The sequence below is a fragment of the Phasianus colchicus genome, chromosome 7, assembly GCF_987193195.1.
Source record: "Phasianus colchicus chromosome 7, bPhaCol1.hap1.1, whole genome shotgun sequence".
Taxonomy (NCBI): Eukaryota; Metazoa; Chordata; class Aves; order Galliformes; family Phasianidae; genus Phasianus; species Phasianus colchicus.
Genome location: NC_143442.1, coordinates 815,890 through 838,065, shown reverse-complemented (window position 1 = coordinate 838,065; position 22,176 = coordinate 815,890). Strand labels below are relative to the sequence as shown.

Below are 22,176 nucleotides of genomic sequence, written 5' to 3'. Positions count from 1 at the left end.
GAGCGGAGGTGAGGAGCACCTCCCTGCCCTGCTGGCCACGCTCGGTGCAATGCACCCCAAAATGTGACAGCTGACCACACAAATGATGCCTGTCACTGTTTCCAAGAGCTGCTCTCCCCTCCCAAGGGCTGAGAGACCAAGCCCCATGCTGGCAACCAGCTGCAGGGGCTGGAAGTTGGCCGTAGCAAGGGCAGCAAGGTGCCATGCCATTCCTGGTGTCACACTGCGGCAGAGCTGTGATGTGGCACATGGAACGTCACTGTGGTGTGGTTAGGGTGAAATGGGTCTGGTGGCAGTGCCTTTGTGCCCTGCTGGAGGCCTTGCTCCTGTAGGGTGTAAAGCCTCCGTGGGAGAAATCTGAAGCTGGGAAAGGTTAGTTTGCTAAAAAAAAACAGTGGTTTAAAAGACACCGTTCTGAAGATTTTGCTTGTCTCATCCAAGAAACCAATTTTGAGTTGAGCTTTTGTGTGATTCTGATAATCTGTTAAAGGATGGTTGGTCTCCAGAAGCTGTTCGTGCATATGAAGGGTTGTGTTGTGTTCTGTTAGTGCTGGTGACAGAGGTGCTTCGAGGCTTTCTGGGTTGTGGCAGCGGTTGTGGGGGGCTTCTTACTGTGGCTGGGGCTGCTCAGACCAATTCCCCCATCTGGGAGATGTGGCACTGGGAGATGCTGAGCTAATGCAGCTGCGAGTGGGAGACTTTGGGTGGTGCCTGCTGGTTCTGGAAAGGGAAGCAGGTGAGGTGTGTCTCTGAATTTGAAGAATATTTGCTAGTATCTTATTTCCCAGCTGTGACCTAGAAAGGCTTTTATTCTTTATGTGAATATGTAGTTTGAGGATTTTAACAGCAAAATGTAGTCAGAAGAAAATAGTACTTCAAGCTACTGAAAAAAAATACCATGTAGTTATTTATGTAACTCACTGAGTGTCGAGTCTTTCTTTTATTATATTCATAAATTTGTGCAAACAGCTTGGAAATGTAGCACACAGATTTTTGTGCTTCTTCATTTATGCAGTGATACTTCTAGTTTGGATCACGGGCAGAGAAAACTTAGTTTTGGTTGGTGCAGCAGGAATTCTTCAACACAACTAAAGATGTCCTGGTCAACTGGTTACAAGATGTGATGTAATTCCTTCCTTTTTAAAGAGCTGGACTTCTTCAGAAATCACAGAATGTTTGTTAGAAGGGACCTCAAAAGATCATGTAGTGCAATCCCCTGCCAGAACAGAACACCTGGATCAGGTCACACAGGTGGGTTCTGAGTGTCTCCAAAGAAGGAGACCCCACCACCCCATCCCAGCATTCTGTTGCCGTCATTGTAAAAAAAGCTTTTTCTGGTACTTAATTGGAACCTTCTATGTTCCAGCTAGCACCCACTGCCCCTTGTCCTATCACTGGATGTCACTGAGAAGATCCTGGCTCCATCCTCATCACGCTCACCCTTTACATATTTATAAACACGAACGAGGTCACCCCTCAGTCTCCTCTTCTCCAAACTAAACAGACCCAGCTCCCTCAACCTTTCCTTGTAAGGGAGATGCTCCACTCCCTTCACCGTCTTCGTGGCGCTGGGCTGATGAAAAAAAAATGTGGTTAGTATGATCCGGCAGGACACACAGTTCTGGTGTCACAATTCCCTTGCTTTAAAAACAAAAAAACTAACATAATGGTCTGGGATTTGCATAGTTATGTGGAGCAGTGCAGGTCTCTGGGGCATTGGGATGGTGGTCAGCACCTCCACTCTCTGCTTTGACCCTGCTGAGCAAAGATGTGGGGCTTTGGTTCTGCTAGCTGTGTGCTCGGGCTTCACAGCTAAACATGATGATTTAAGGAGAAACAAGTGCTAGGACATACTTCCGTTTGTTTTCTTGAAAGCCAGTGTTTTTTCTGTCATGTAAGTTGGCTTGTTGGAAGATGCTAATTTGTTCTTTTGAAACTTGCTTGGATTCTAAAGCATGTTGTGTTCCCAGAGCAGGCGTTTGTGAGCCGGGGTCTTGCAGCCTTATTTGAAGTGACTCTGTGCTGCTGCATAAGGTGTGTGAAACGCCTTGAAGGCTGTCTCCGGTTTGCAGTTGGAAGTTAAGTTATTATTCTAGTGACTTGCAGAGACCGTATGGTGGCAATGCATAGTACACAGAGTGCTCAGTGTGTGTTTGCCATTGCCACGTGCTTTGTGCAGCCATGGGTGGTGCGTGACCTGATGCTCATTGCCTGTGTGTGTTCTTTGTAGTTCTGTTAATTCTGGGTGGTGGGGGATTTGGGGCCCTCCTCCCAGTCACAATATAGAGGAAAGATGAAGTTGGTCTTTTTTGAGACTGAAGTATAAGGCCAGTGGAAAACTTGGTTCTCCACTTATAGTCCAATAAAGGTTGTCTTTGTGATGGGAACCTTTCAGAGTGTGTGTGCTGCTCTTCCCAAAAACGCTGGGGAAGGTGCAAGTCCTCTCTTCCTGCACAACAATCGGTGCATCACTGCATACAACATCATTCCTAAAGCACTTATTTGCCTGCAATAATTTGGTGTGCTTTCTCCCCCGAGCGTGCTGCAAGCATAGTGAACAGAAGTGAAGATGGTATCAATTTTTAAAGCAAAGTTTTCTTATTTGTCTTGTTTTTAAAGATCTTTGGTGCCACTTGTAATGCCAACTGAAAGGTGGAACGATGCCCGGAGCCTCCCCTGCCACGCTGCAGATGCACAGGGGCTCTCAGGGCTGTGTGTGCTGCCTGTGCCGTGTTGCAGCAGTGCTGTCTTTTGTGCTGGGGCTGCTGTGCAGAGCTGGGGCACAATGCTGCCCTTGTCACCTCAGGACTCAGAGCTTTGTCTGAGCAGTTCCAACTCAACACATGTTTCTATGGGGTGCGAGCTGCTTTGGTCCTGGCAGGATGGGTTGGGTTGCGCCTACTTAAGATTCAGGTCAGTTCCATGCAAATTTTTCATTCAGCCCCAAACACTGGGCCTTTTAAGAATGTTCCTGACCTACATAGGCCTGGCTTTAATACCTCTGAAGCTAGATTATAGAGTTCTGTGCTTGTTTTAAAGCTCTCGGTCTTGTCCCCTGCCTCTGCTGCAGCTCAGTGCTGAAGGAGCCATTCCTGGCTGGCAGCTCATCGCTTCTGTGCTGTGCCTGGGTAGGATGAGCTGTGCTGGGGAGCTGTGGGAGCAGGGCTGTAATTCCTGGTGGAGACGTGGGATGGAGTGCTGTTGGGATAATTGGTTGTAAAAATGGTTTTGAGGGGATGGAGGGGAGTTGAAGGTGATCTTGCAAGCAGATCAGCTGTTCTGCTGCAGTAAGGATGTGGTGGTCATCTGGCTGATGGCAGTGTTCTTATTCTGCTACTGCCACAGTATTGTAAGTACTTGTCATGTATGCAGGTATGTGCAGCACCACGTATGTGTGTACCCACACATCTCCCCGTATGCTTCAATACTCTTTTGTCATTCTGCTTGAGTTGCAAATACCAGAGCATTCTGGCTTGCCTCTGTCTACATCTGTTTAGAAATCACTGCTATTGCAATGAAAATCGTTAATTAATCTATTGCTACTCTTAAGTTTCAACTTGTTACAACATCAACGCTGTCTTCGTCTTCTACAAATGGTCTATTCTGTGACATGGTATAACTGCCTATTAATTTTTATCTTCTTTTCTTACAGTAAAAAATGGCATTTCAGAAGGCAGTGAAAGGAACTGTTCTCATTGGAGGAGGTGCCATAGCAACAGTTTTTGGCCTCTCTCAATTTTCTCAGTATAGAAACAAACACGTAAGTATTAATTATGACTTCTGATAAAATATGAAGCTTAAAATCTGTTTGAGCGTATGTTAGGCTTATACGAATAGCTTTGTTTGGGAAGGGATGCCAAGAGCTCTCAGCTTGATTTGCTGTGTGCTATCTGGAGGATGGCATTAAATGATGTTTCACCATTGCAGGTCTTTAACCAGTGGCAAAGTATGATTCATGTAAATCATTTTTCTTGTTTAAAAAATGTCCTTTGGGTACCCCCAAGGATGTCACTTAGTTACAGGAGGAGTGAGAAATACCAGCTGAAGTACAAGTTGCTTGAAGTACATAGAAACACTAGCATTACCTGAGAATCTCAGCTTTATACAATGATTGTGGCAACTTTTGGGCAGTTCAGGAAACTGATAATTGTTTTAAGGTGGGGTCTGTGGGAGGTCTTCTGCTTCTGGTAGCATTGGTGTCTCACTGCGTGGGCACAGCCTAGACAAAGATGTGCTCAGGACATGGTTTGAGGCTGTATTTTGGGTAATTAAGGCACACTGATGGGCTAAAAATTCCCAGAGCAGTAAAGGAAGATGGTGAAAAATATACTGATAAAGAAAGATAGTGGTAGCAGAAAGAGACGTAGGAGATCCTGGTTCTAGTCTGTGTCACTGTTATCGGAGCTTCTTCCAGGTGAACTGGAGCAGCCATATTTTGTTGTTTTTGTTTCCCACTTCTTAATGCAGAAACCTAGGAAAAACATCAGCAGAAGGAACAAGAGTTGTGGTCTGCTTTTAGGCAGAGCTGGTGCTGATCAGCAGCTACTGGTTTTAGACAGATACCTCTTATTTCAGTGCAGTTGTGCTATGCTTGAGAAGTTCATATATTTGTATGCTATGCATGTAAAGAACACATCATCTCATCTGTTAAGTGTAGGCTGTGAGGCTGCTACCTGCCTCACTGCAATTGGTGTTCCATACTGTTTCAAGTAGGTGCAGCCAGAGCTCTGGCCTGATTTACTTCCATCTGGTTTTCCATCTGGAAAGAGCTTAAGAGGGGCACCTCATCCTTCCTTTCAGCAGCTAGGTGAGCGGGTGCTCATTTTTCAGGGTGCTTTGTGCTTCTCACCTTAGAAATGCAATTGGCCAGCTCCTTATCAACAGCAAGTAACCACGAGCTACTTAGCTACTGTGTATTTACTGTGGGTTCCCATTCAAACCACGAGCGCTGAAACCCAGGGATACAGGTAGATCTTAACTTCATGAAGGTGTGTAGAATGGGTCTGAATAAACGATAGTCTGAATCTTCTGGCTGTTTCCATGTGAAGAGGAGTAGAGTTGAGATATCGGTAAGGCGAATGAGATGAGTCATTCCCAGGGAGCCTAGCTGGAAAGTGGATAAGCCAGGATCCTTATAGCTTCAGATACTGTTGCAAAAAATAAAGCCTAGCATTTTAAGTGAGCTTCCCATTGGACTGCCTGTTTTGAGCCTAGCTGCTAATCTAACTCTCTCTGGAGCTGTTATCATAGGATATTACAATCTGGCTTCATTACTGTCGGAAACTGCAGCTTCAAATCTTAGGACTGCTAAATAAAAAAGGAGTTGGAAGGCACAACTGATCTGGGTAGATAATTTGTCATATATGCAATATTGCAGAATTCAAGAATTTCCAGTTTTCTGCCATTATTGGATGGTCATTCCAAATTTCCAAAGGCAAGTTAAAAAAACACGCTTTAAAGAAAGTGGTGTCAAGATGAAAAAATCCACTTGTCCCTTGATTTCTGGACCTATTGTCTAGTGTCTGTCTACAAAGGATCTGAAAAATTTCTAGCATATGTGTAGGCAAATGGATCTGTCAAGTGAACAGCGTGTTGTTTTCATGTTGTACTAACTTGCACATTTCCCACGTGATGTCCCTCAAAGCTTCTGCCTTAACCACCTAATGTAGGGCAGCAGGTGGAACGTGACTGCAGGGATTGACACAAAGGAGGACAGTCCATTTGTAGTGTTGACATATCTAAGCTGTGGGCATGTCCCCCAGCCCAAGTGTCCTCTTTTTAATAATGCCTGCCAATCAAATGTATGCTAGGGCAAAGATCTTGTCTTCCTGTGCCAGGGAAGGATATTGCCCCAAGATGTGCACTAATTGGCTACGCACTGTAAGAAGTCTGTTTGTTATCTTAAGATCAGAATCCGTCACATAGTAAGACACAAGTAAAATGCAAGTAAAGCAGCATGCTTGGTCTGTATGTGGCTCTGGGTGTCTGTGCTGTGCTTAGCATCCTGGAATTAGAGCACCCAAGTACAGAATACAGAGCTCCCTTGGCCAGTAATCCTGGGCGCGCAGTGCGGTTGACTTATCTGTCTTTGTTCTGTTTGCTCAGCTGATGCTGCTCCTGTGAAACTCAGCTGTCCCGGGTTGCCCCAAGGGAAAGCTAAGGGGTGGTGAGCTGCTGGCTCTGGGGAATGGGTGGGAGTTCCCTTGGATCTGTTAGTTGGGCATATTAGTGCGTGGTTGGTCTGCTGAAAGCAGTGAGTGTGGGTATTTTCTGGTGTTGGAACTGGAGTTGTTCTTGCTAGGCTTAAGGGTGAAAGCCTGGATGAGAATGGCCTGGTTAGTGTCATTAGCCTTGCATGGGTGTAAGAACTGGAAGGTGTTTTACACCCTGGAAATAAAACACGGTGGATTCTGATCTGTCCCAATGGCAGGTTGTTTATCCCCACTTCTTTTCCTGTAACACACAGATAAAAATGCTGATGCCTGGGAGGCTGTTTCTGCAACAGCAACTGAGGCAATAGGGATATACGTTTCCTGGTTGTGTATGGCATATGCAGGCATGCCAGCAGTTGAGTCAGTTCCCCTGATTGTGTGTTGTTTTTTGAGCTGAGCGAGGAGAGCATGGGAGCATGTGTTGACATGACAGAGTTGCTGAATTTAACTCAGAAGCTGATAGATGAATACTGCACTTCTGTGTTTCGGATGGTAACCTGATCACCGGGATATTTACTGAATTAATATGAAGGCTTAGTTCCCTTCTGTGCCACCTCTGTAAATTAAATTCGTCTTGAACAATGCAGATAGTTCTCCAGCTTGGATGCGCTACGTTCACTACTGATCATGAGCTCCTGGAAATGAAAATCCTGTCTGAGATGAAGCTGGGCGCCTACACGGGGCTTAAAATACACAGCCTGCCTGTGTGGGAGTTCTGGCCTCGAGTATTCAGACAACTGAAAGATAGAAATGGCCCCAGTGCTGCAGCCTGCCTTGGTACCTCTGCTGCAAGCACCTCTAATGCTAATGGTGACAGAGGAATGGAAATGGTGATTTCTCTCGCTTTGTAGCTGGTGGCAGTTGCCGAGTTCTTACTTTGTGTGCCTGTTTCATTGAGCCCAATGGGCCGGCAGTAGATACGACGGGGGTATTGTTTGGTTTTCTGGGTTTGACTCTGAGCCACTGCTACTTTTTTTTCTGTAGCTGCTGAGGAAAAAGCACTGCTTTGCTGTGGGGCTGTGCTCGGTGCCTGAGTGCAGCCCCGTTGCTGGTGAGCAGTGCTGGTGGGGCAGTAGGAATTGCTCATTGCAGGGAGTCCGGTGCAGGCAGCGATAATGTGATAATGCATCGGAGCTTGCTTTGGGGTTTTTAATTACTTTCATTTTCTTTTTTAATGAATAGGGATGATGAATTTGCCTCTGTGAACCTACCTGGAGATTTACATTAGCCAAATTAACAAGAATGCTTGCTTATGGATTACTAGATCACTTTATAACTTGATGATTGAATTCAGACTGCCAAACTACATTTCTTCTCACTAAGAGCGTAATCAAAACCATTCAAGGAACTCTTGCCTGAGAAATTGTAGATATAAACAGCAATTGCTTATTTCAGTAAACATACTTGTTCACTGCCAAACTAATCACGTTATTGCAGATGGAATCCCTGTATGCAGCTTTTCTTCAGTCTCACATTTAATTGACAGCAAGATGAATCATATCTATATCAATTCCTAGGCTGCTAATCACTGTGCTTACTTTCAGTTACTCGTGTGCTGATCTCTGAGCTTTTGCTGTGCCAGGGACTGTTTGCTTGGAGCTGTCTTTTACTATATTTGTTGTAGATAATGCATTTTAAAGAAACTAAATGGTGTCAGTGCTTCACGAACTCTGACTTTGTATTGTATTCCTTTTCCTGAAGTTAAGGTAAGCACTTAGGAAATAGTCTGTATTGCCACAGGGGGCAGTGGTAGCTCTGGCTGTTACCTTCCTGTGCTGCACTGTTGCAGTTAGCCAGTATGGAAGTGGAAGAAGAGTCTTTGTGTTTCAGTCTACGTAATCCATAATTGAGGTGAACTTGGTCATCAGTTGTATGTTTTGAATGTGCTCTTTCTTTAGACAGGCCTAGAGGTTACTAGATTGTATTGTCAGTTGCAGTGATACATTTATAGCAACACTGAGAAATAATACATTGCACTTACATACAGTTCAAGCCAAGTTGAGGCTTCAGTGCGTGGCTGAGTTCGCTGGTAATTTACAGTGGGTCCTGCAAGAATCCCTTCTACCTTAGCAGACCTGGGGAGCCTAACAGAGCTCCCACAAGCACAGATTTGCTAGCTGAAGAGGAGCTGCACCATTTGGCCGGTAGCTGCTGGAAACCTCTTCAGCTGCAGATAGGAACAGATGGCTGCAAGTGACAGAGCTACCTTTTGTCAGTCAAGCTGTTTCGTTATGGCAGGTGTATATTCCCTTCCCTCTGCAAATGCCAGGAAAGCACTTGGAGTTCTTAAAACTGAAGGTGGCTTGTACGTGCGGATAGCTCTCTGCAGCTTCAGGGCACTGTGGGACTGCTGGGAGTGGGGAGAGCAGCGAGGTAGGGCATGCTGCTGGGGAGGATTGTAGGTGGGCTTGGTCACTTGAATGTAGCTTCTGTACTTACTAGGAGCCCTGGACGCAGGCTGTCTTACATCAATTAAATCTGCTGCTTGGACTAAAGATGCATGACATTCTATGAATCATTAGGGTTGGAGAACACCTTCAGGATGCCCAAGCCCAGCCTACCCCCAGCATGCCCACTGACTCTGTCCCTTAGTGCCACATCCACACAGCTCTGCAACACCCCCCAGGGATGGGGACTTAGGGCATAGGGCTTAAACACTTGGACTTTTGTTTTCTCCTTGTGCAGGAAGTGTAACTTCCAGGAAATACTCTGAAAATGAGTGGCCTTAATTTCCTGTTTATTTTGGTCCATTCTGCATCTTCCAATTAGTTACCCTGACCCTGGTGTCCCAGTCTCTGCAGTGTATATTTTAAAAATTTAAAAGCATCTTCTGGAAGTGCAGCTGGGAAACATGGGTCCTCTGGGTCTTCAGAATAAACAAGCAAAATAGTGGTGAGAGGAACTCACTGCTTAGTGTGTGCAGAGTGAGGGGCAGTGGTGAGTGAGGGAAACCTGGGAGGAAGAGAGCTGGAATGCAAAGCAGAGCTGGAGCTGCAAGCAAAGAGACAGCCTGCATGGCTTTTTGATCTTGCATGTCTTTAATAGTATTTGCTCCATAATGCTTTAATACAGTATTATCATTAAATAAAGGTAAAGCAACTTGAAATATTTCAGTTTACCTTCTGGGTAATAGGAAGTGCTGTGAGTTGTTGCATGCGTATTTAAGTGTGTGTGTGGCTTTTGGATACACATTAAATGCAGCTCATTGTTTTGCTTTTAATCATTGTAGGGCACCTTGGTGAATGTTCAAGCTGCAGAAGCAGTGACTGTTCCCATAAAGAACGATTTTCCTACAAGAGAAGAGCAGATTTCCACACTAAAAAACACACCTGAGTTTGATGTTCTTATCATAGGTGGAGGAGCAACAGGATGTGGTTGTGCCTTAGATGCAGTCACTAGAGGTAAGAATTCATTCTTGGATTACATGGTTTATAATAATTAATCAGATTGGCTTTCAAAAGCCACTTGAAGATAAAGAATGTGTCCTCTGAATGCCTGGTTATAAAACTGCCTTCTGATCTCGGGAGCAGAAATGAAGAAAAGAAAAATCTTGCTGTATTTTATTTCAGCATAGTTTTCATTGTCTAAATGCTTATATGCAGTTCGCATCAGTGCTGACCCTCTGCTGGCTGCACTTGGGTGGATTTCTCCTCTCATGCTTCTTGCTTGGTGGGTTTACCTGCAGTTACACTTGCACGCCTGCAGCAGAGAAGACAGCAGTTGCACAACGTTCTAGTACACGTTATTTCTGAATGGAGCAAGCATGAATTCACAATAAGGCACATGGCTCTCAAGCTCATGTTTCCTGTAACGTGAGATCTACAACCTCTGCTAATGCTGTGTAGCTGCCTGTTGCACTGCAAGTTTAGGGAAGGCTGTTTGAATGTACTAGGGAGCCTACTCCCAGCCTTCAGTCTGCAGCTGCATACAGTAGGTTTGTGCTCTCCTGGCTCCTCTTTTGTGAGATTAGCTGTGTAACTGGTTTAAAAAGCTACCTAAGTGGAAAAACTAATTGTTAACCTTCTTCAGAAAGCTTGAGATAAAATCAGTTCAAGATGATGCTTTCTACCTGACTTCTGCCAAGGGCTGAGAATGTCTGTATGGCTGTGGGCTGCTGCCTGACAGATGTGTGGCAGCTCGTCTGTTCTGTGCAGAGCTCTGGTTCTGGGGGCAGTGCAGGGCATGAGCACCTACTGTTGTCCTCCTTGCATGACAACTTTAGCTAGCAGCTTCTACTCGAACTCAATGGCTCTTGGAGGCAATTGGTAATTTTACAAGTTTGGTGAAAATAAGGCTCCAGATGCATAGGTAAAAATGCATCAGGTTTCTGAGAGAGAGGCTGGAGCGTCAGCTTCTGTTCAGTTGAAATGCTATACTGTATTTTTATTTTAAAAACCCAAAAGAATCAGTGAGAAATGGTCACCTTGGGATGTGTTCTTTCTGTTGCTGTTTTCAGTGGAATCAGCCAATGAAAGAGAACAGGCCTTCATTGGTATCTGTATTTTTGACCTTGCTATTTCCATTTATTTTTTTTAACTGAAATGCAAAATATAAAATAGTCATAAAGTTCTTAAGGTTGTTTAACATGTAGATATATATCAGAAGAGGTAAAACCTGACTCCAGGAATGTAATGTGGAGTTTGATTTGAAGAATACCTGGCAAGAAGGTGCGATCATTTTGAAACAGATGGAGCAGCAAGGTATGCTTCATTGCTCTTCATTGTTAGCTACCTGCAAATCAAGTTACTGATTTTTTTTTTTTTTTCATTTATCGTTAAAAGTAACTTTGGATCTTTTCATTTCTCCCTTTGCCATATTGTGGTAGAAAATACAGTTGTAAAGCACAGAGAAATTATTGTAGGTAATAGTTCCTTTTACTAGATATTCTGATTATATCAGTGGATTTCTGAAGTGTGAAATATTCCTAGGCATTTGGTTAATGAATTGTGTGTTGTTGCTGTTCATTCATGGAACTTGCTCTTTTATTATGTTTGCTTCACTTAACAACAAATTTTGCTTTTCATGAGTTTGATATATTTTCACCAAATTATTTCTGATTGTATCCATTAATCTTCAGTCACATTTGACAAAAATAAATTACTCTGATCTTTGGAAGTTACCAGTAATAATTAGTTTAAGGACAGAAGTTTTGGGAGACCAGCAGATGTTAAAATGGCATAAAGCAGCCCTGAAAGATGGAGAAGGAAGGACCCAAGGGCCGACTGCTCATGCAGATGCTCCTTGGGCTCGCGTGTCACTGTGCTGCTGGTGGTCCCAAAGCTGGACCACTGAGTTTCATTTTCTCCTTGTCTGCCTGATTTTCGGATTCCTCCAGTTGGAGGGATCTGCTATAGCAAGTTCTGTAAGTGACTGCCACCTCCCTGTGTTTCCGTCTGTTCTGCAAGCAAAAGATGGCCACAAAGCTGTCCTGCGCTGCTTTTCTTCCTTGGCTTTCCTTATGCTGGAGCATAGATGGCTGTCTTGCAGCTGTGTGCCAAATAGAGCCTGGTGCCTGCCCCGGATCATTGAGAAGCATCTGTTAAGTGTGCATTTCCCATGGTCCAGCCTTCTAGCAACAATGCTGCTGTCCCACACTGTGCAGGAGCACTGCTGGCAGTGCTGTCACATCCCTCACCCACAGAGAGCTGCATCCTGTCCTGCAGTGCAGCTGGGGGCACAGCAAGCGTGCAACCCCTCTCCAAGTGTTTGTCAGAATATGCATTATAACGCAAAGTGCTCTTCTGAGGCACTCTGGATTAGCGAGAATGTTTCTGAGCCCCGTGGTTATCCCTCCTTTGTGCTAGGAAAACACAGCAGCTGGCAGCCTCACACCTGGCTGAGTGTCTGCAAGGCTTTGTGCTGTCTGGTGGCTGACACTGTGTGTGGGCCCTTTGCCTGTACAGGGCGTCAAAGAAGGATGTCTGTGTTGCATGAGTGCTGCAGTATGTGCATTATAAGCGGCAGATCAACTCTTCTTTCCTGCAGTTCCTAGCAAAGTTGCTATATTTTGTATTAGGTCTTAATTAAAACATTTTGTGTATGTGGCAGGATGCTATATCCTTAGAGTGTGTGTGTGTGTAATACAGAGGAGAAAAATAATAATGAAGTGGAACAGCTTTTGCACATCCTCAGAGATGGAGAAGGTCTGTCTGGTTAGTGGCACTCATAACCATGGTAGTTGGGATTTGGTAACTTGCATACTGATAATGGCTGTTTAATTTTGTTGGTAAAATCAATTTATGGCAAGCTTGTGTTTGGCCAAACTTCTGAGTTACGAGTGAGAACCCTGAATATTAGAAGAAGTTCATTTGCTTCACAGTAACAATCAGTAGGAGCTGGTTTATCTTTGAACACCGGGGATTGAAATTTTGGATTGTTGCTTTTAAGGCTGGTAAACACTTGGGTTTGGATGGGCTGATAGGCAGAAGTGAATTGCCGAATTCTTAATCCCAAAAGCCTGTTCAGACTTGGATTCAGAAGGCTCTGGAATTCTGCATGCTCCTTCTTAATCCCATGGCTGTTGGTAGTCTCACTGGAAAGGGCTGCAGGTTTTCAGCCTGCAGTATGGATATATTGTCTGCTGCTCTGTTAGCCTTGTGCTGCCCCTTAGGTATCTTCCTTCTACATGGAGGAAAACCTCCCTCCCTCCTGCCTTATTTCATTTAGTCTCTGAAACAAGTAAGGCTGTGCTGGAGCTCTGCCACTGGAGTTCACCATGCTTTTCCTCTGAAGTCTTCCTCCAAGCACTTCATCACTCCTTTCAGTGGGATAGCCTTAATGTTTGTTTGACTGGTTTGGGGTGTTAGCAGACTTCTTGGGAAACTTTCTGGGGAGCAAATAATGGCAGTGCCCACATTCACAAGATGTCACAGGGATGACTTTTGAAGCATCAATCCCATAAGCTCTTCCTTGAGTGTGCACCCATTGCAGATGGGCCCTTTTTTGGCACTGGGAGCCTCTGGAGCAAACTTTGGGGAGGAGGCAGGGTTGCCAGTTATCTGTCTAGCTGCTGTGCTGTTGAAATAATTAGTGTGATAGTTTGAGCTCTGCTTCAAAGAGTTAAGGGTATTCTTGAAAATATTCTGTTCCTGCCATGAATACAAACTATAATTTGCTTGAGGGAGCGTGGCCCCTATAATGTACTGTAATGCCTTTCTATTGTGAAATATCCAGGTTTTAATGTGCTTCTGTTTAAGTTCTGTTTTGACTTTTCCCTCAGGAAGAAGGCTAAAATTTTTCATTACAATATAGACAGTGCACTACACTTTGAATACAAATTTATCCATGTACGGAGTAATTTTTCTTGTGATTGTCTCTACCCTAGAGAAGTGTCTTTAATGAATTACATACAAATTGTGTAATTTAAGAAGTTAATTTGGTTTTCTGGTAACACAGGACTAAAAACAGCCCTTCTAGAAAGAGATGATTTCTCATCAGGGACCAGCAGCAGGAGTACTAAATTGATCCATGGTGGAGTGAGATATCTTCAGAAGGCCATCATGAAGTTGGATTTTGAGCAGGTAATTGTTTATGCAGGTTGTTAAGCAAAAATTGCTGGTAGACACTTTCCCTATCCCAATTACATCAGAGTTCTTTATTTCTTTTTCTAATACTTGACTGCACTCAGTGGCTGTGGATTGCAACACAGAAAATGTCTTCTCCAGTTGAGCTTTCCAGAACAGGGAAATTGGTGGTGCCCTTTCTTGCCAAATTCACTTACAGGCAATCTAACAGCTGTACCTTTTAGACTGTGGCTGCGTTGGGGAGGGAGGGCAGAAACCCTGACTTGAAAATAGAAAGAGCTTCTTAGCTGTCAGGATCAGAATTTAAAGGAGCGAGGGGCTGTCCCGATGGTTCTGAAATGGGTAAGGAAAATATGATAAATAAGTGATTATGCACATATGATAAGTAAATGATTATGTGATTATGTATGTGATTAACATTTCGTGTACTTTTGTGTTGCCTTAGTCTGGTGAAAGTTGATGTTCTTGCTTTTAGAAATCAATTTGTCTCACTGAGACTTCTCTAATTTAAAATACATTTTAATGATGATAATACTGCCACAGAAACCCTGACCTCTCAGAGATGAATAAAACCAGAAGCACGATTACCCACCTGTAGAAATCACCATCTTTTTTTTTTCTTTCCCAAGAACAACTTGGTATTGATTGATATCACTGATTTGGAGAGGAACATTTCTGCGTTTGTAGCTCAGTTCTATGGGATTTAAATGTAGGAGTCTGCACCGAAGCAATACCTTGGGATGTGCTCTGAACTTCCCCTATGGCCTCCTGCTCCTGGTTAGCAGCACTGCGTTAAGTTTAAATGGAAAATTGGTCAACTGACCAGCCAAGATTCCAAAGAGAGTCCACTTCAGCTTAACTTGCTACAAAAGTATTTTCCTTAATTTCTGATTTATTTTTTTCCAGTGGATCCTAATGTGCTTCTGAGCAAACAGGAAGTTTTATGTGAGATATTTGCATTGATGAACAATTTTCTCTTCAAATGTTGCATTTTGGGGCAAAAATTGGGTAACTTGAAATTCATGTATACTTATTTTTTTCAGTACAAGATGGTGAAAGAAGCACTCCAGGAGCGTGCAAACCTACTTGAAATAGCTCCTCACCTATCAGCTCCTTTGCCTATCATGCTGCCTGTTTACAAGTAAGCTCTACTATCATATCTCTCCTTTAGCACGTCCTTCGACAAGCAGGGTATTTCCCTGGAGAAGTTTCCAGATGCCTTTTCCCAGTCGTGTCTTTATATCTGTCACAACCTCTTGTCTTCCCAGAGGTGAGATGTTGCAGTGTTGTAGAAGCATGAACTGCCCACGTGGATGAGCCTAGTATCACTGCTGCCAGTAGTAGTACCTCTTGGACTCCAACTTCTTGGTGCATTTTACCCATTACAGTTGGTGTAGAGGAGGGGAATTTGCAGCTGGAATGAACTCATAATTCCCAGAATATTATTTACTGTTCTTTCCAGTACATCCTTGTCTTCAGTGCATGCTATTATCATTTTCTTCAAAATGTACTGTGTAGTCCTGCACAGAACACTGGTGGCTGTCAGTAATTTAGTGCGTTGCCTTCCACTGTACCTGGCACTTCAGTGTTAAGAGGACAGTTTCTTCCTCCTGAGGAAGACTTTAAGTGATTTGGATTAGCTTTTTAGTTCTGTAAGGACAGTTGTTCAGTAGAACAGGCTACTCAAAGCAGTGAGCTTTTGATGAATCGTCCTAATGTGTGGCCATATTCCTGTCCTACAGAGCAGGCCTGTAATAGCTGGAGCTCACATAGGTCAGCAGTGGGCTACATTTATTTGGTCTCGTGTAAGAGACATTAGCTCTTCCAGCTTATCTTGACTCCTCAGATGCACGTGCTGAAGCAGTCTGGTTCTTCCTTCAATGCTCAGCTTTGATTCCTCATCTTAGGCTGAAGTAAGAAGACAGTAGTCTGAATTCTGGAAAAAAACAAGTACTGAATTTAGTTGACTTCCTGCAGAGAGGAGACCAGCTGAAAATAGCAAACAATACATAGCTTTTTGAACGTTTACTTCACGTGATGCTGTGAACTTGTTCAATAGTACAGAAGTAAAACCAGCACAACGCAGCATGCTGGGTTATGAGAAGTATGCCAAGAAGTGTGAGCTTTCACTTGTTAACTTCCCACGAAGTTAAATTATTTTTTTCTTGCAGATGGTGGCAGTTGCCATATTACTGGATTGGAATAAAACTGTATGACCTTGTGGCAGGAAGTCAGTGTCTAAAAAGAAGTTATGTCCTCAGCAAGTCGAGAGCCTTGGAGCACTTCCCAATGCTGCGCAAAGACAAGCTTGTTGGAGCTATTGTCTATTATGATGGTATGTTCTCTTTATGTGACTCTTACTGCATTGTTCTATATCTGGGGAGAGGGGGAAGGAAGGAACACGTGTACATCAGCTACATTGACTCTCCAAAGGGAAGAATGACTTGAAGGATTCAGTTTGCATCTTAATTTATATCTATCGAACTGATGCTTCCATTGCTCACTACAGTAGTTTATGGGATGTAGAAGAGGATATGTTTGTTTTTACAGCTAGTAGTTGTAGTGATATGTGAAAGCCTCCTGGTGTTCTGGTGATTCCCAACAACTTTTCAGTTGTGCATGATTTTTGCTTTGCTGGAGAGGCAAGGCTCTTCCTGCTGCAAATACTCTACATGTGTGGTACTTGCTGCTCAGCCTGTTTTAAGTTGGACATCCTCACGACTGATAGAGCAATAAAAGCTACTCCTGATCAGCTAAGTCATATCTTGTTGGATTTCCAAATCCTGTGTTTACTTCAGACTTTGCCTTTGTTTGAAAGGAAGTTATGTCCCCAGTATAAAGCATACTCTGTGTAGCACTACTTGCAAGCATTTGCTCTGAATTCTTCTCAGACTGAATACATTTTCCAAGTTATTACATGTCAAGCAATTGTGGTCATTCTGATAGTTTACTGTAGTACTTCTGGTTTGGAAAGAATTTCAAACTTAAGATTTCTGCCAAAACACCTTTGAGTAGAGTTACAGAATCACGTGAGGAAAAAGTTGCCTCCAGCTTGAGTTGTTATTAAGACTGTTGGTTACGATGGATTCTGTTATGTTTTTGTATAACATACATACACAGTCAGCCTTAGAGAGAACAGATGCTTTCTGCAAGTGTTCTGATGCTGCATTTGTCTTGAAAAAGCAGTTTTTGTGTTCAAAAGTGTCTGTGCTTACTCAAGAGCGTCATTCATATTTGTAATGCAAGAATGCTGGTAAGTCTCCTTATTTTGTTCTGTGAAACAAGCAGTGGTAAGTCCCTAGCAGAGTGTCACAGCAATAGGTGCCACAGTGGGTCTTCTGAGCAGAGTCCCTGACTTTGTCCCATCAGTGTCTGCAGGTATTGGAGGCAGTCTGAAACAAAACTGGTAAAGGATTAGTTGGTTTCCTTGGCATAGGACTACCTAGAAGTCTTGCTTGTCCAGAATATTAGCACTTGTGTTGGGTCACAGGTGTCTTGAGTTTTATCCAAACTGTGACATCTCAGTGCTTTCTACCATTATGCAAGTTGTATCCCTGAACTGTCAGAACTCCAGTGTTCTTAGTTACTGCATTTTGTATGAATTCTAAATGCTGGAAAGCACTGGAGTTGGAATAGAGTATACTGTTACAACTGCTTTCTTGATGCACTGGGTTCTGATAGCATATCTAGAAGATAGAGCATTTTTATTTTGCAGCAGACTTGTATGCTGTTTTGTAGCATGTTTAGTTGGACTGTTTATTCCCTGTTTTCCATTTATCTTATTTTGCTTCCAAAAGACAAAGTTCTCCTAAAACTTTCTCAATAATGAGGCCATTTTGGTAATACCAAAACAGAAGTGTGTTAAGGATAGGAGGACAAGAAGGCCCTGGATTCCTTGCAGGCCAGGAGGAGCCCTCCTATGGATAAATGGCTTAAATGCTGGCACGCCTTGGTAGTGGCACAGTTCTACTTAGTTTTTACCTGGAGCTGTTGCTTTCTGACCTTCTGGAAACCAGGAATGTCTTCACACAAAATTGATGACAGAGGCTGTACTTTTCTCTTTTTAGAACTTGATTTATACTATTCATCAGCTTATCAATGGGGGCTTTTGTAGTGGGAAGAAGTAGGAGGGCCTCTTGAAACATGCTGGCTTGGGTAATATTAGCGAGGCCTCTGGCACAAGTGTGTGCTGGTGATTGTGAGCTGTCTGACACAGGGGCCAGTGGAGTGAAAAATAGACAGGGATGCTCATGTGCATAGGCTCTTATTTGGGAATGCAGTGAGAGTTAAAAGATGGACTTAGATTCTTCTGAGAGAAGTAAAAATTTACTTCTTTTTATTTAAGATACAAAGGAAATAAGTGGTTATTCAAAAACAAGATTTCTTTAATGGGGTTTTGTGGCATTTTAACTGTTTCAAATGAAAGAAATGACAACCTTCACGTGCCATAATGAGAGCTGCTGTAAATAACACACAAGTAATTCAGGCTTATTTTTTTCGTTATTATAAGCTATTCCTTCTCTTAGGCTGTTAAGAGATCCCAGGAGTTCATAAGAACAATGAATTACACTGTAATTAGTTTCTCAAAAGAGCACTATGGCTTGGGAATCGATAATCTATAATCTATTGAAATCGTTCCTGATGAAATAGATGATTTGGACATATCATGGTTCTGTACAACTCCAGCACTCTAAAAGTACACAGTTACAAGATAACCTTAAAGATAATCTCTAAATTTCTTGGAATAATTGTTTTAAATGGTGTTGCAATAGGTATAAACATTCAGTGCCAAGATGCCTCGTGGTCTTTCAGTGGCAAACATCTGTGCAGCAGTACAGTGCACAGCTGGTGGGCAGAGATCATAGAACAATTGGGTTGGGTGGGACCTCAAGGATCACAAAGCTCCAATCCTCCCACTGCAGGCAGGGCCACCAACTTCCCCATTTCATACCTGCCCAGGGCCCCATCCAACCTGGCCTTGAACGCCTCCAGGGATGGACGGGGCATCCACAGCCTCTGGGCAGCTGTTCCAGCATTGTGATGCTGGCAGGACTTCCAGGCTGATGGGGTGAGATCTCAAAAGCAGGTGTTAAGTTTTGCTGCTAGTGAAATTTGTGCTCGTGTTACTGGCTTGGCTTTGCTTTGCTTTTCTCTTAAAGCTGTGGGCTGCTATAGATCAGGTTACACACTGCTCTTTTGCAGAACTTAGGGAAATGCTACTGGCAGTTAACATCAGCACAAACCAAATTGTGCAGCTCCTTAAAGCCTCAGCTGAATGCAGAGGAGCTTCTGAAAGACAGAGGTATCATCAGAGGAGTGATGCAGCTTTGAGCTGTGTGTGTGCAGGGTAAAGCGAGAATGACAGCATTATGTCAGTTCTTAAGGTGCCCCATTCCAGAATGAAAACTGACAGGTAGATGTGTGCCACGGTATTTCTCCACTGGTCAGCCTATGGTCCATGGTCTGTGTGGGCTCACGTTACTCTGTGAAGCGTTAATTCGTTTATCTTGATCAATTAACTTGTGCTCTGTCAACACGAGTCAGCCAGCACACTACATTGTAAATCTATTAATTGGAATTTTAACAAGTCCAAAGGAATGGAGTGCAGAAGGGAGTGGAAATTCCACTTAAAGTGGAGAGGGGAAAGATATGGTTGAATTATGCTCATTTTAATTCTTTCACCAGAATTAGTCATGAATAAGAGCATTAAGTAATGGGGGAAAAAAAAGAAAAAACAACCCTCAAAACACTTGAATCTTAAAATAGGCCGTGTCTTTCCTCTCCATCCATGTTTTCCTGTGTAAGTAATAAATAAAATTCTTATCTCATTCTTGTGTTCCTGCCTCTATCGTAATTCCTGTCTCTATTGTAGCATCTCTGTATCTGTAGCTGTAAATAGCCCCAGCTAGCAGCATCTTGCTGTTGGGCATGTTGATTGCCACCACCAAAGGGAAGAATTTAAACTGCTCATTATGTGGGTTACTTTTTATTTTGATAAAACCACCTCTCCAGTGATCTTCGTATTGGTGGCAGTGCTGCCTTGCAAAGACAAGAAGCAGCGATGCTCTTTGCTTTTTTTCTGTAATTGTTGATCAAACCAGTGGCGTGTCAAGTGATCCATTATTCACGAATATTTTGTATTCTGCAGTGTTGCCACGGTCGTCTTAATTACATTTTTTAAAATTGTTTATACAGGCAAAAAAAGATGGTACATCATAAATGTTGGAAGTACCAGCAATAGCAAATCAGAGGCTTTACCAGAGGCTATTCTTGCTCTGTCTCAGCATCGGGAAACTAAAGCATATGTTGGATGTTAGCCTGGGTGTACACAATGTGTCCTATTTATTCAAGGTTTTCTTTGAAGCCGCAACTTACAAGTTTGTTTCTTAGGGGTACATGTCAGACTGCATTTAGCATTTGTTGGTAGTAGGATACTCCTGAATAGCAAAAAGGCAACATTTTGGGGGAAGAACGTGGCTGCTATCTGAGCAGTGATCTGTCAGTTCCATTTATGTAGCTCAAGGAAAACTGGAAGGGAGGCACTATGGAGAGCTGGCCTGAGATCTCAAGATCATATGCAGAATTATTTTAAAGCATTTTAAATGGAAGAATTAATCTCCATTTAAATCATACGTAGTGCATTATGTTAAAAATTAGGGAAGACATTAAAGAGGAGATGCAAGCGGCCAGAATATTTATTTAGAAATTCTAAGTGGCGCAGATCTCCTTAAGATGCATTGCTTTCTATCTTTAGGTGCTTGCAGACTTCTCTGCTTACATATTTTGCCTTTCAAAATGAGCCTTTAGGTGTGTGAGGAAAATGTTTGTTCTTGAATCAGTCATGAATTTAAAATTTTTAGGGTTTTTTTGGTTGTTGACCTTGCTCTTGGAATTTGCTGTTACTTTCTGCAAATAGGAATTAGCAGACACTACTCCTGTCACTGGGTGGCTTCAAGGGAGCTGACTGCTTAATGTCTTGTTCTGTGACTTTCCAGTATGCTTACTGGGATGTAAGTAGCTGTTCTTTGTATTCTTGCTATTTATTCTCTCCTGAAATGTTTTAATATGAAGGTTATTTAAACATAAAGGGGGAAAAAAAAAAGCATTGGCAGAGGATTTAGCTTTCCTTGTGTACAGCAAACCCCATGAGAAATCCTTCCTGGGCACGCAGGCACACACGCCGACACACACAAAAATCAATGCAAAAGAGTAGAGCATTCATTAAGCTGTCAAAAATGGAATAAATGCTTTTTTTTTATTTAGGCTCTTGTAGCTATTTTTCCTAGTTTTTGAGTGTGTCCTGAATTATGAAATGTTACAGCTTTATAATTCATATTTGACAAATTAATATTTTGAGAATGTTGTGAGCCGTAATAGGGGTATTACCCTATTACAGATGCAGACAACTGTATGACTTTTCTCCTTCCCTGGATATGAAAACTCTTTGACAGTTTGTCACTAAAAAGATTTTTCTATAGGTGAAATACACCGCTAACCATATTTCTTGGTATTTCAGAATTGAAAGGAGGTGAATGAGAGAAGCCTTGCAGGCACGCTAAGTGTAGGTACAACCTGGAAAAGTCTATATGTATTCTCCATATCCAGTTGTTTCCAAATACGTTTTGTCCCATGTTTTATATAATAGAGTTGCATGTGAAATCCTGCAGAGAAGCGGCAGGCTGCTGTGAGGAGGCTGCTGAGGTGATACGGGCTGCCTCTAGTGGAGTACGTGCAAGACGAGGTGCTGGGCTGTGGCTGAACCTGGAGCAGCGATGCTGCTCCTCTTTGCTGCTGTTCCTATAAACGTGAGCGGGAATCTGTTCTAAGCAGCACTTCCCAATCCTGATAAAATCAGACGGCTCTCTTTCTCCTGCGAGGTGACTGGAATCAAGCAGTGCTTTATCCGCCGCGGCTCTCTGTCGTTTTCAGAAGGGATAAAATCAATGGCTTAAAATGGCTTGCATCTTTAACCCAGTTTTCCCTCTGTCAAAGGGTACGGCAGTACCTGCGGGAGCAGCAGTTCCGCAACAAAGGGCTGTGCATTCCAGAGCACTTGTTCTCTTTTTGCTGGAGGCGTCGTTCCCAATTGCGCGCGGATGATAACTGCATCTCCTGCTGTACCTGTAACAATTTAATTGTGTAAGTCAGCCCAGTCAAGCATCCCTGGCTCATGACTGGGAGACATGAAATTCATTGTCATTATTGTCCCTGTCATTTTGGATCATTATATCCCGCTGCAGAATTTTCCTCACTCCAGTGCTTTCTTACCTCCAGGAGCCGGGGATTATGGCTGAGGTTGGGGTGGGGGCAGGACTGTGAACTACATTTACCTCAGGGGAGCCACAGATTAAATTGGCTTTGCTCTCTGACTTGCTGGATTCATCTGTTTGTACGCTGAGGGTTTAGGGTTGGGAGTGATGAATATTCGAGTGAATTCTATG

At 43.2% G+C, this 22,176-nt stretch overlaps 1 protein-coding gene across 3 annotated transcripts in view; it reads left to right on the top strand.

The window, feature by feature from the left end:
* The window catches only part of GPD2 (glycerol-3-phosphate dehydrogenase 2), a 52,320-nt gene that overhangs the window by 6,729 nt on the left and 23,415 nt on the right, over positions 1-22,176 (top strand). For 2 of the 3 annotated variants that reach the window (XM_031590819.2, XM_031590821.2), the window contains exons 2-6: positions 3,653-3,760; positions 9,442-9,613; positions 13,608-13,732; positions 14,779-14,876; positions 15,907-16,070. In XM_031590819.2, the coding sequence (XP_031446679.1) occupies positions 3,659-3,760; positions 9,442-9,613; positions 13,608-13,732; positions 14,779-14,876; positions 15,907-16,070 (661 nt within the window). In that variant the 5' untranslated portion in view covers positions 3,653-3,658. Of the gene's footprint in view, positions 1-145; positions 373-3,652; positions 3,761-9,441; positions 9,614-13,607; positions 13,733-14,778; positions 14,877-15,906; positions 16,071-22,176 lie in introns of those variants that run through there. The other variant, XM_031590820.2, reaches the window with a different exon arrangement.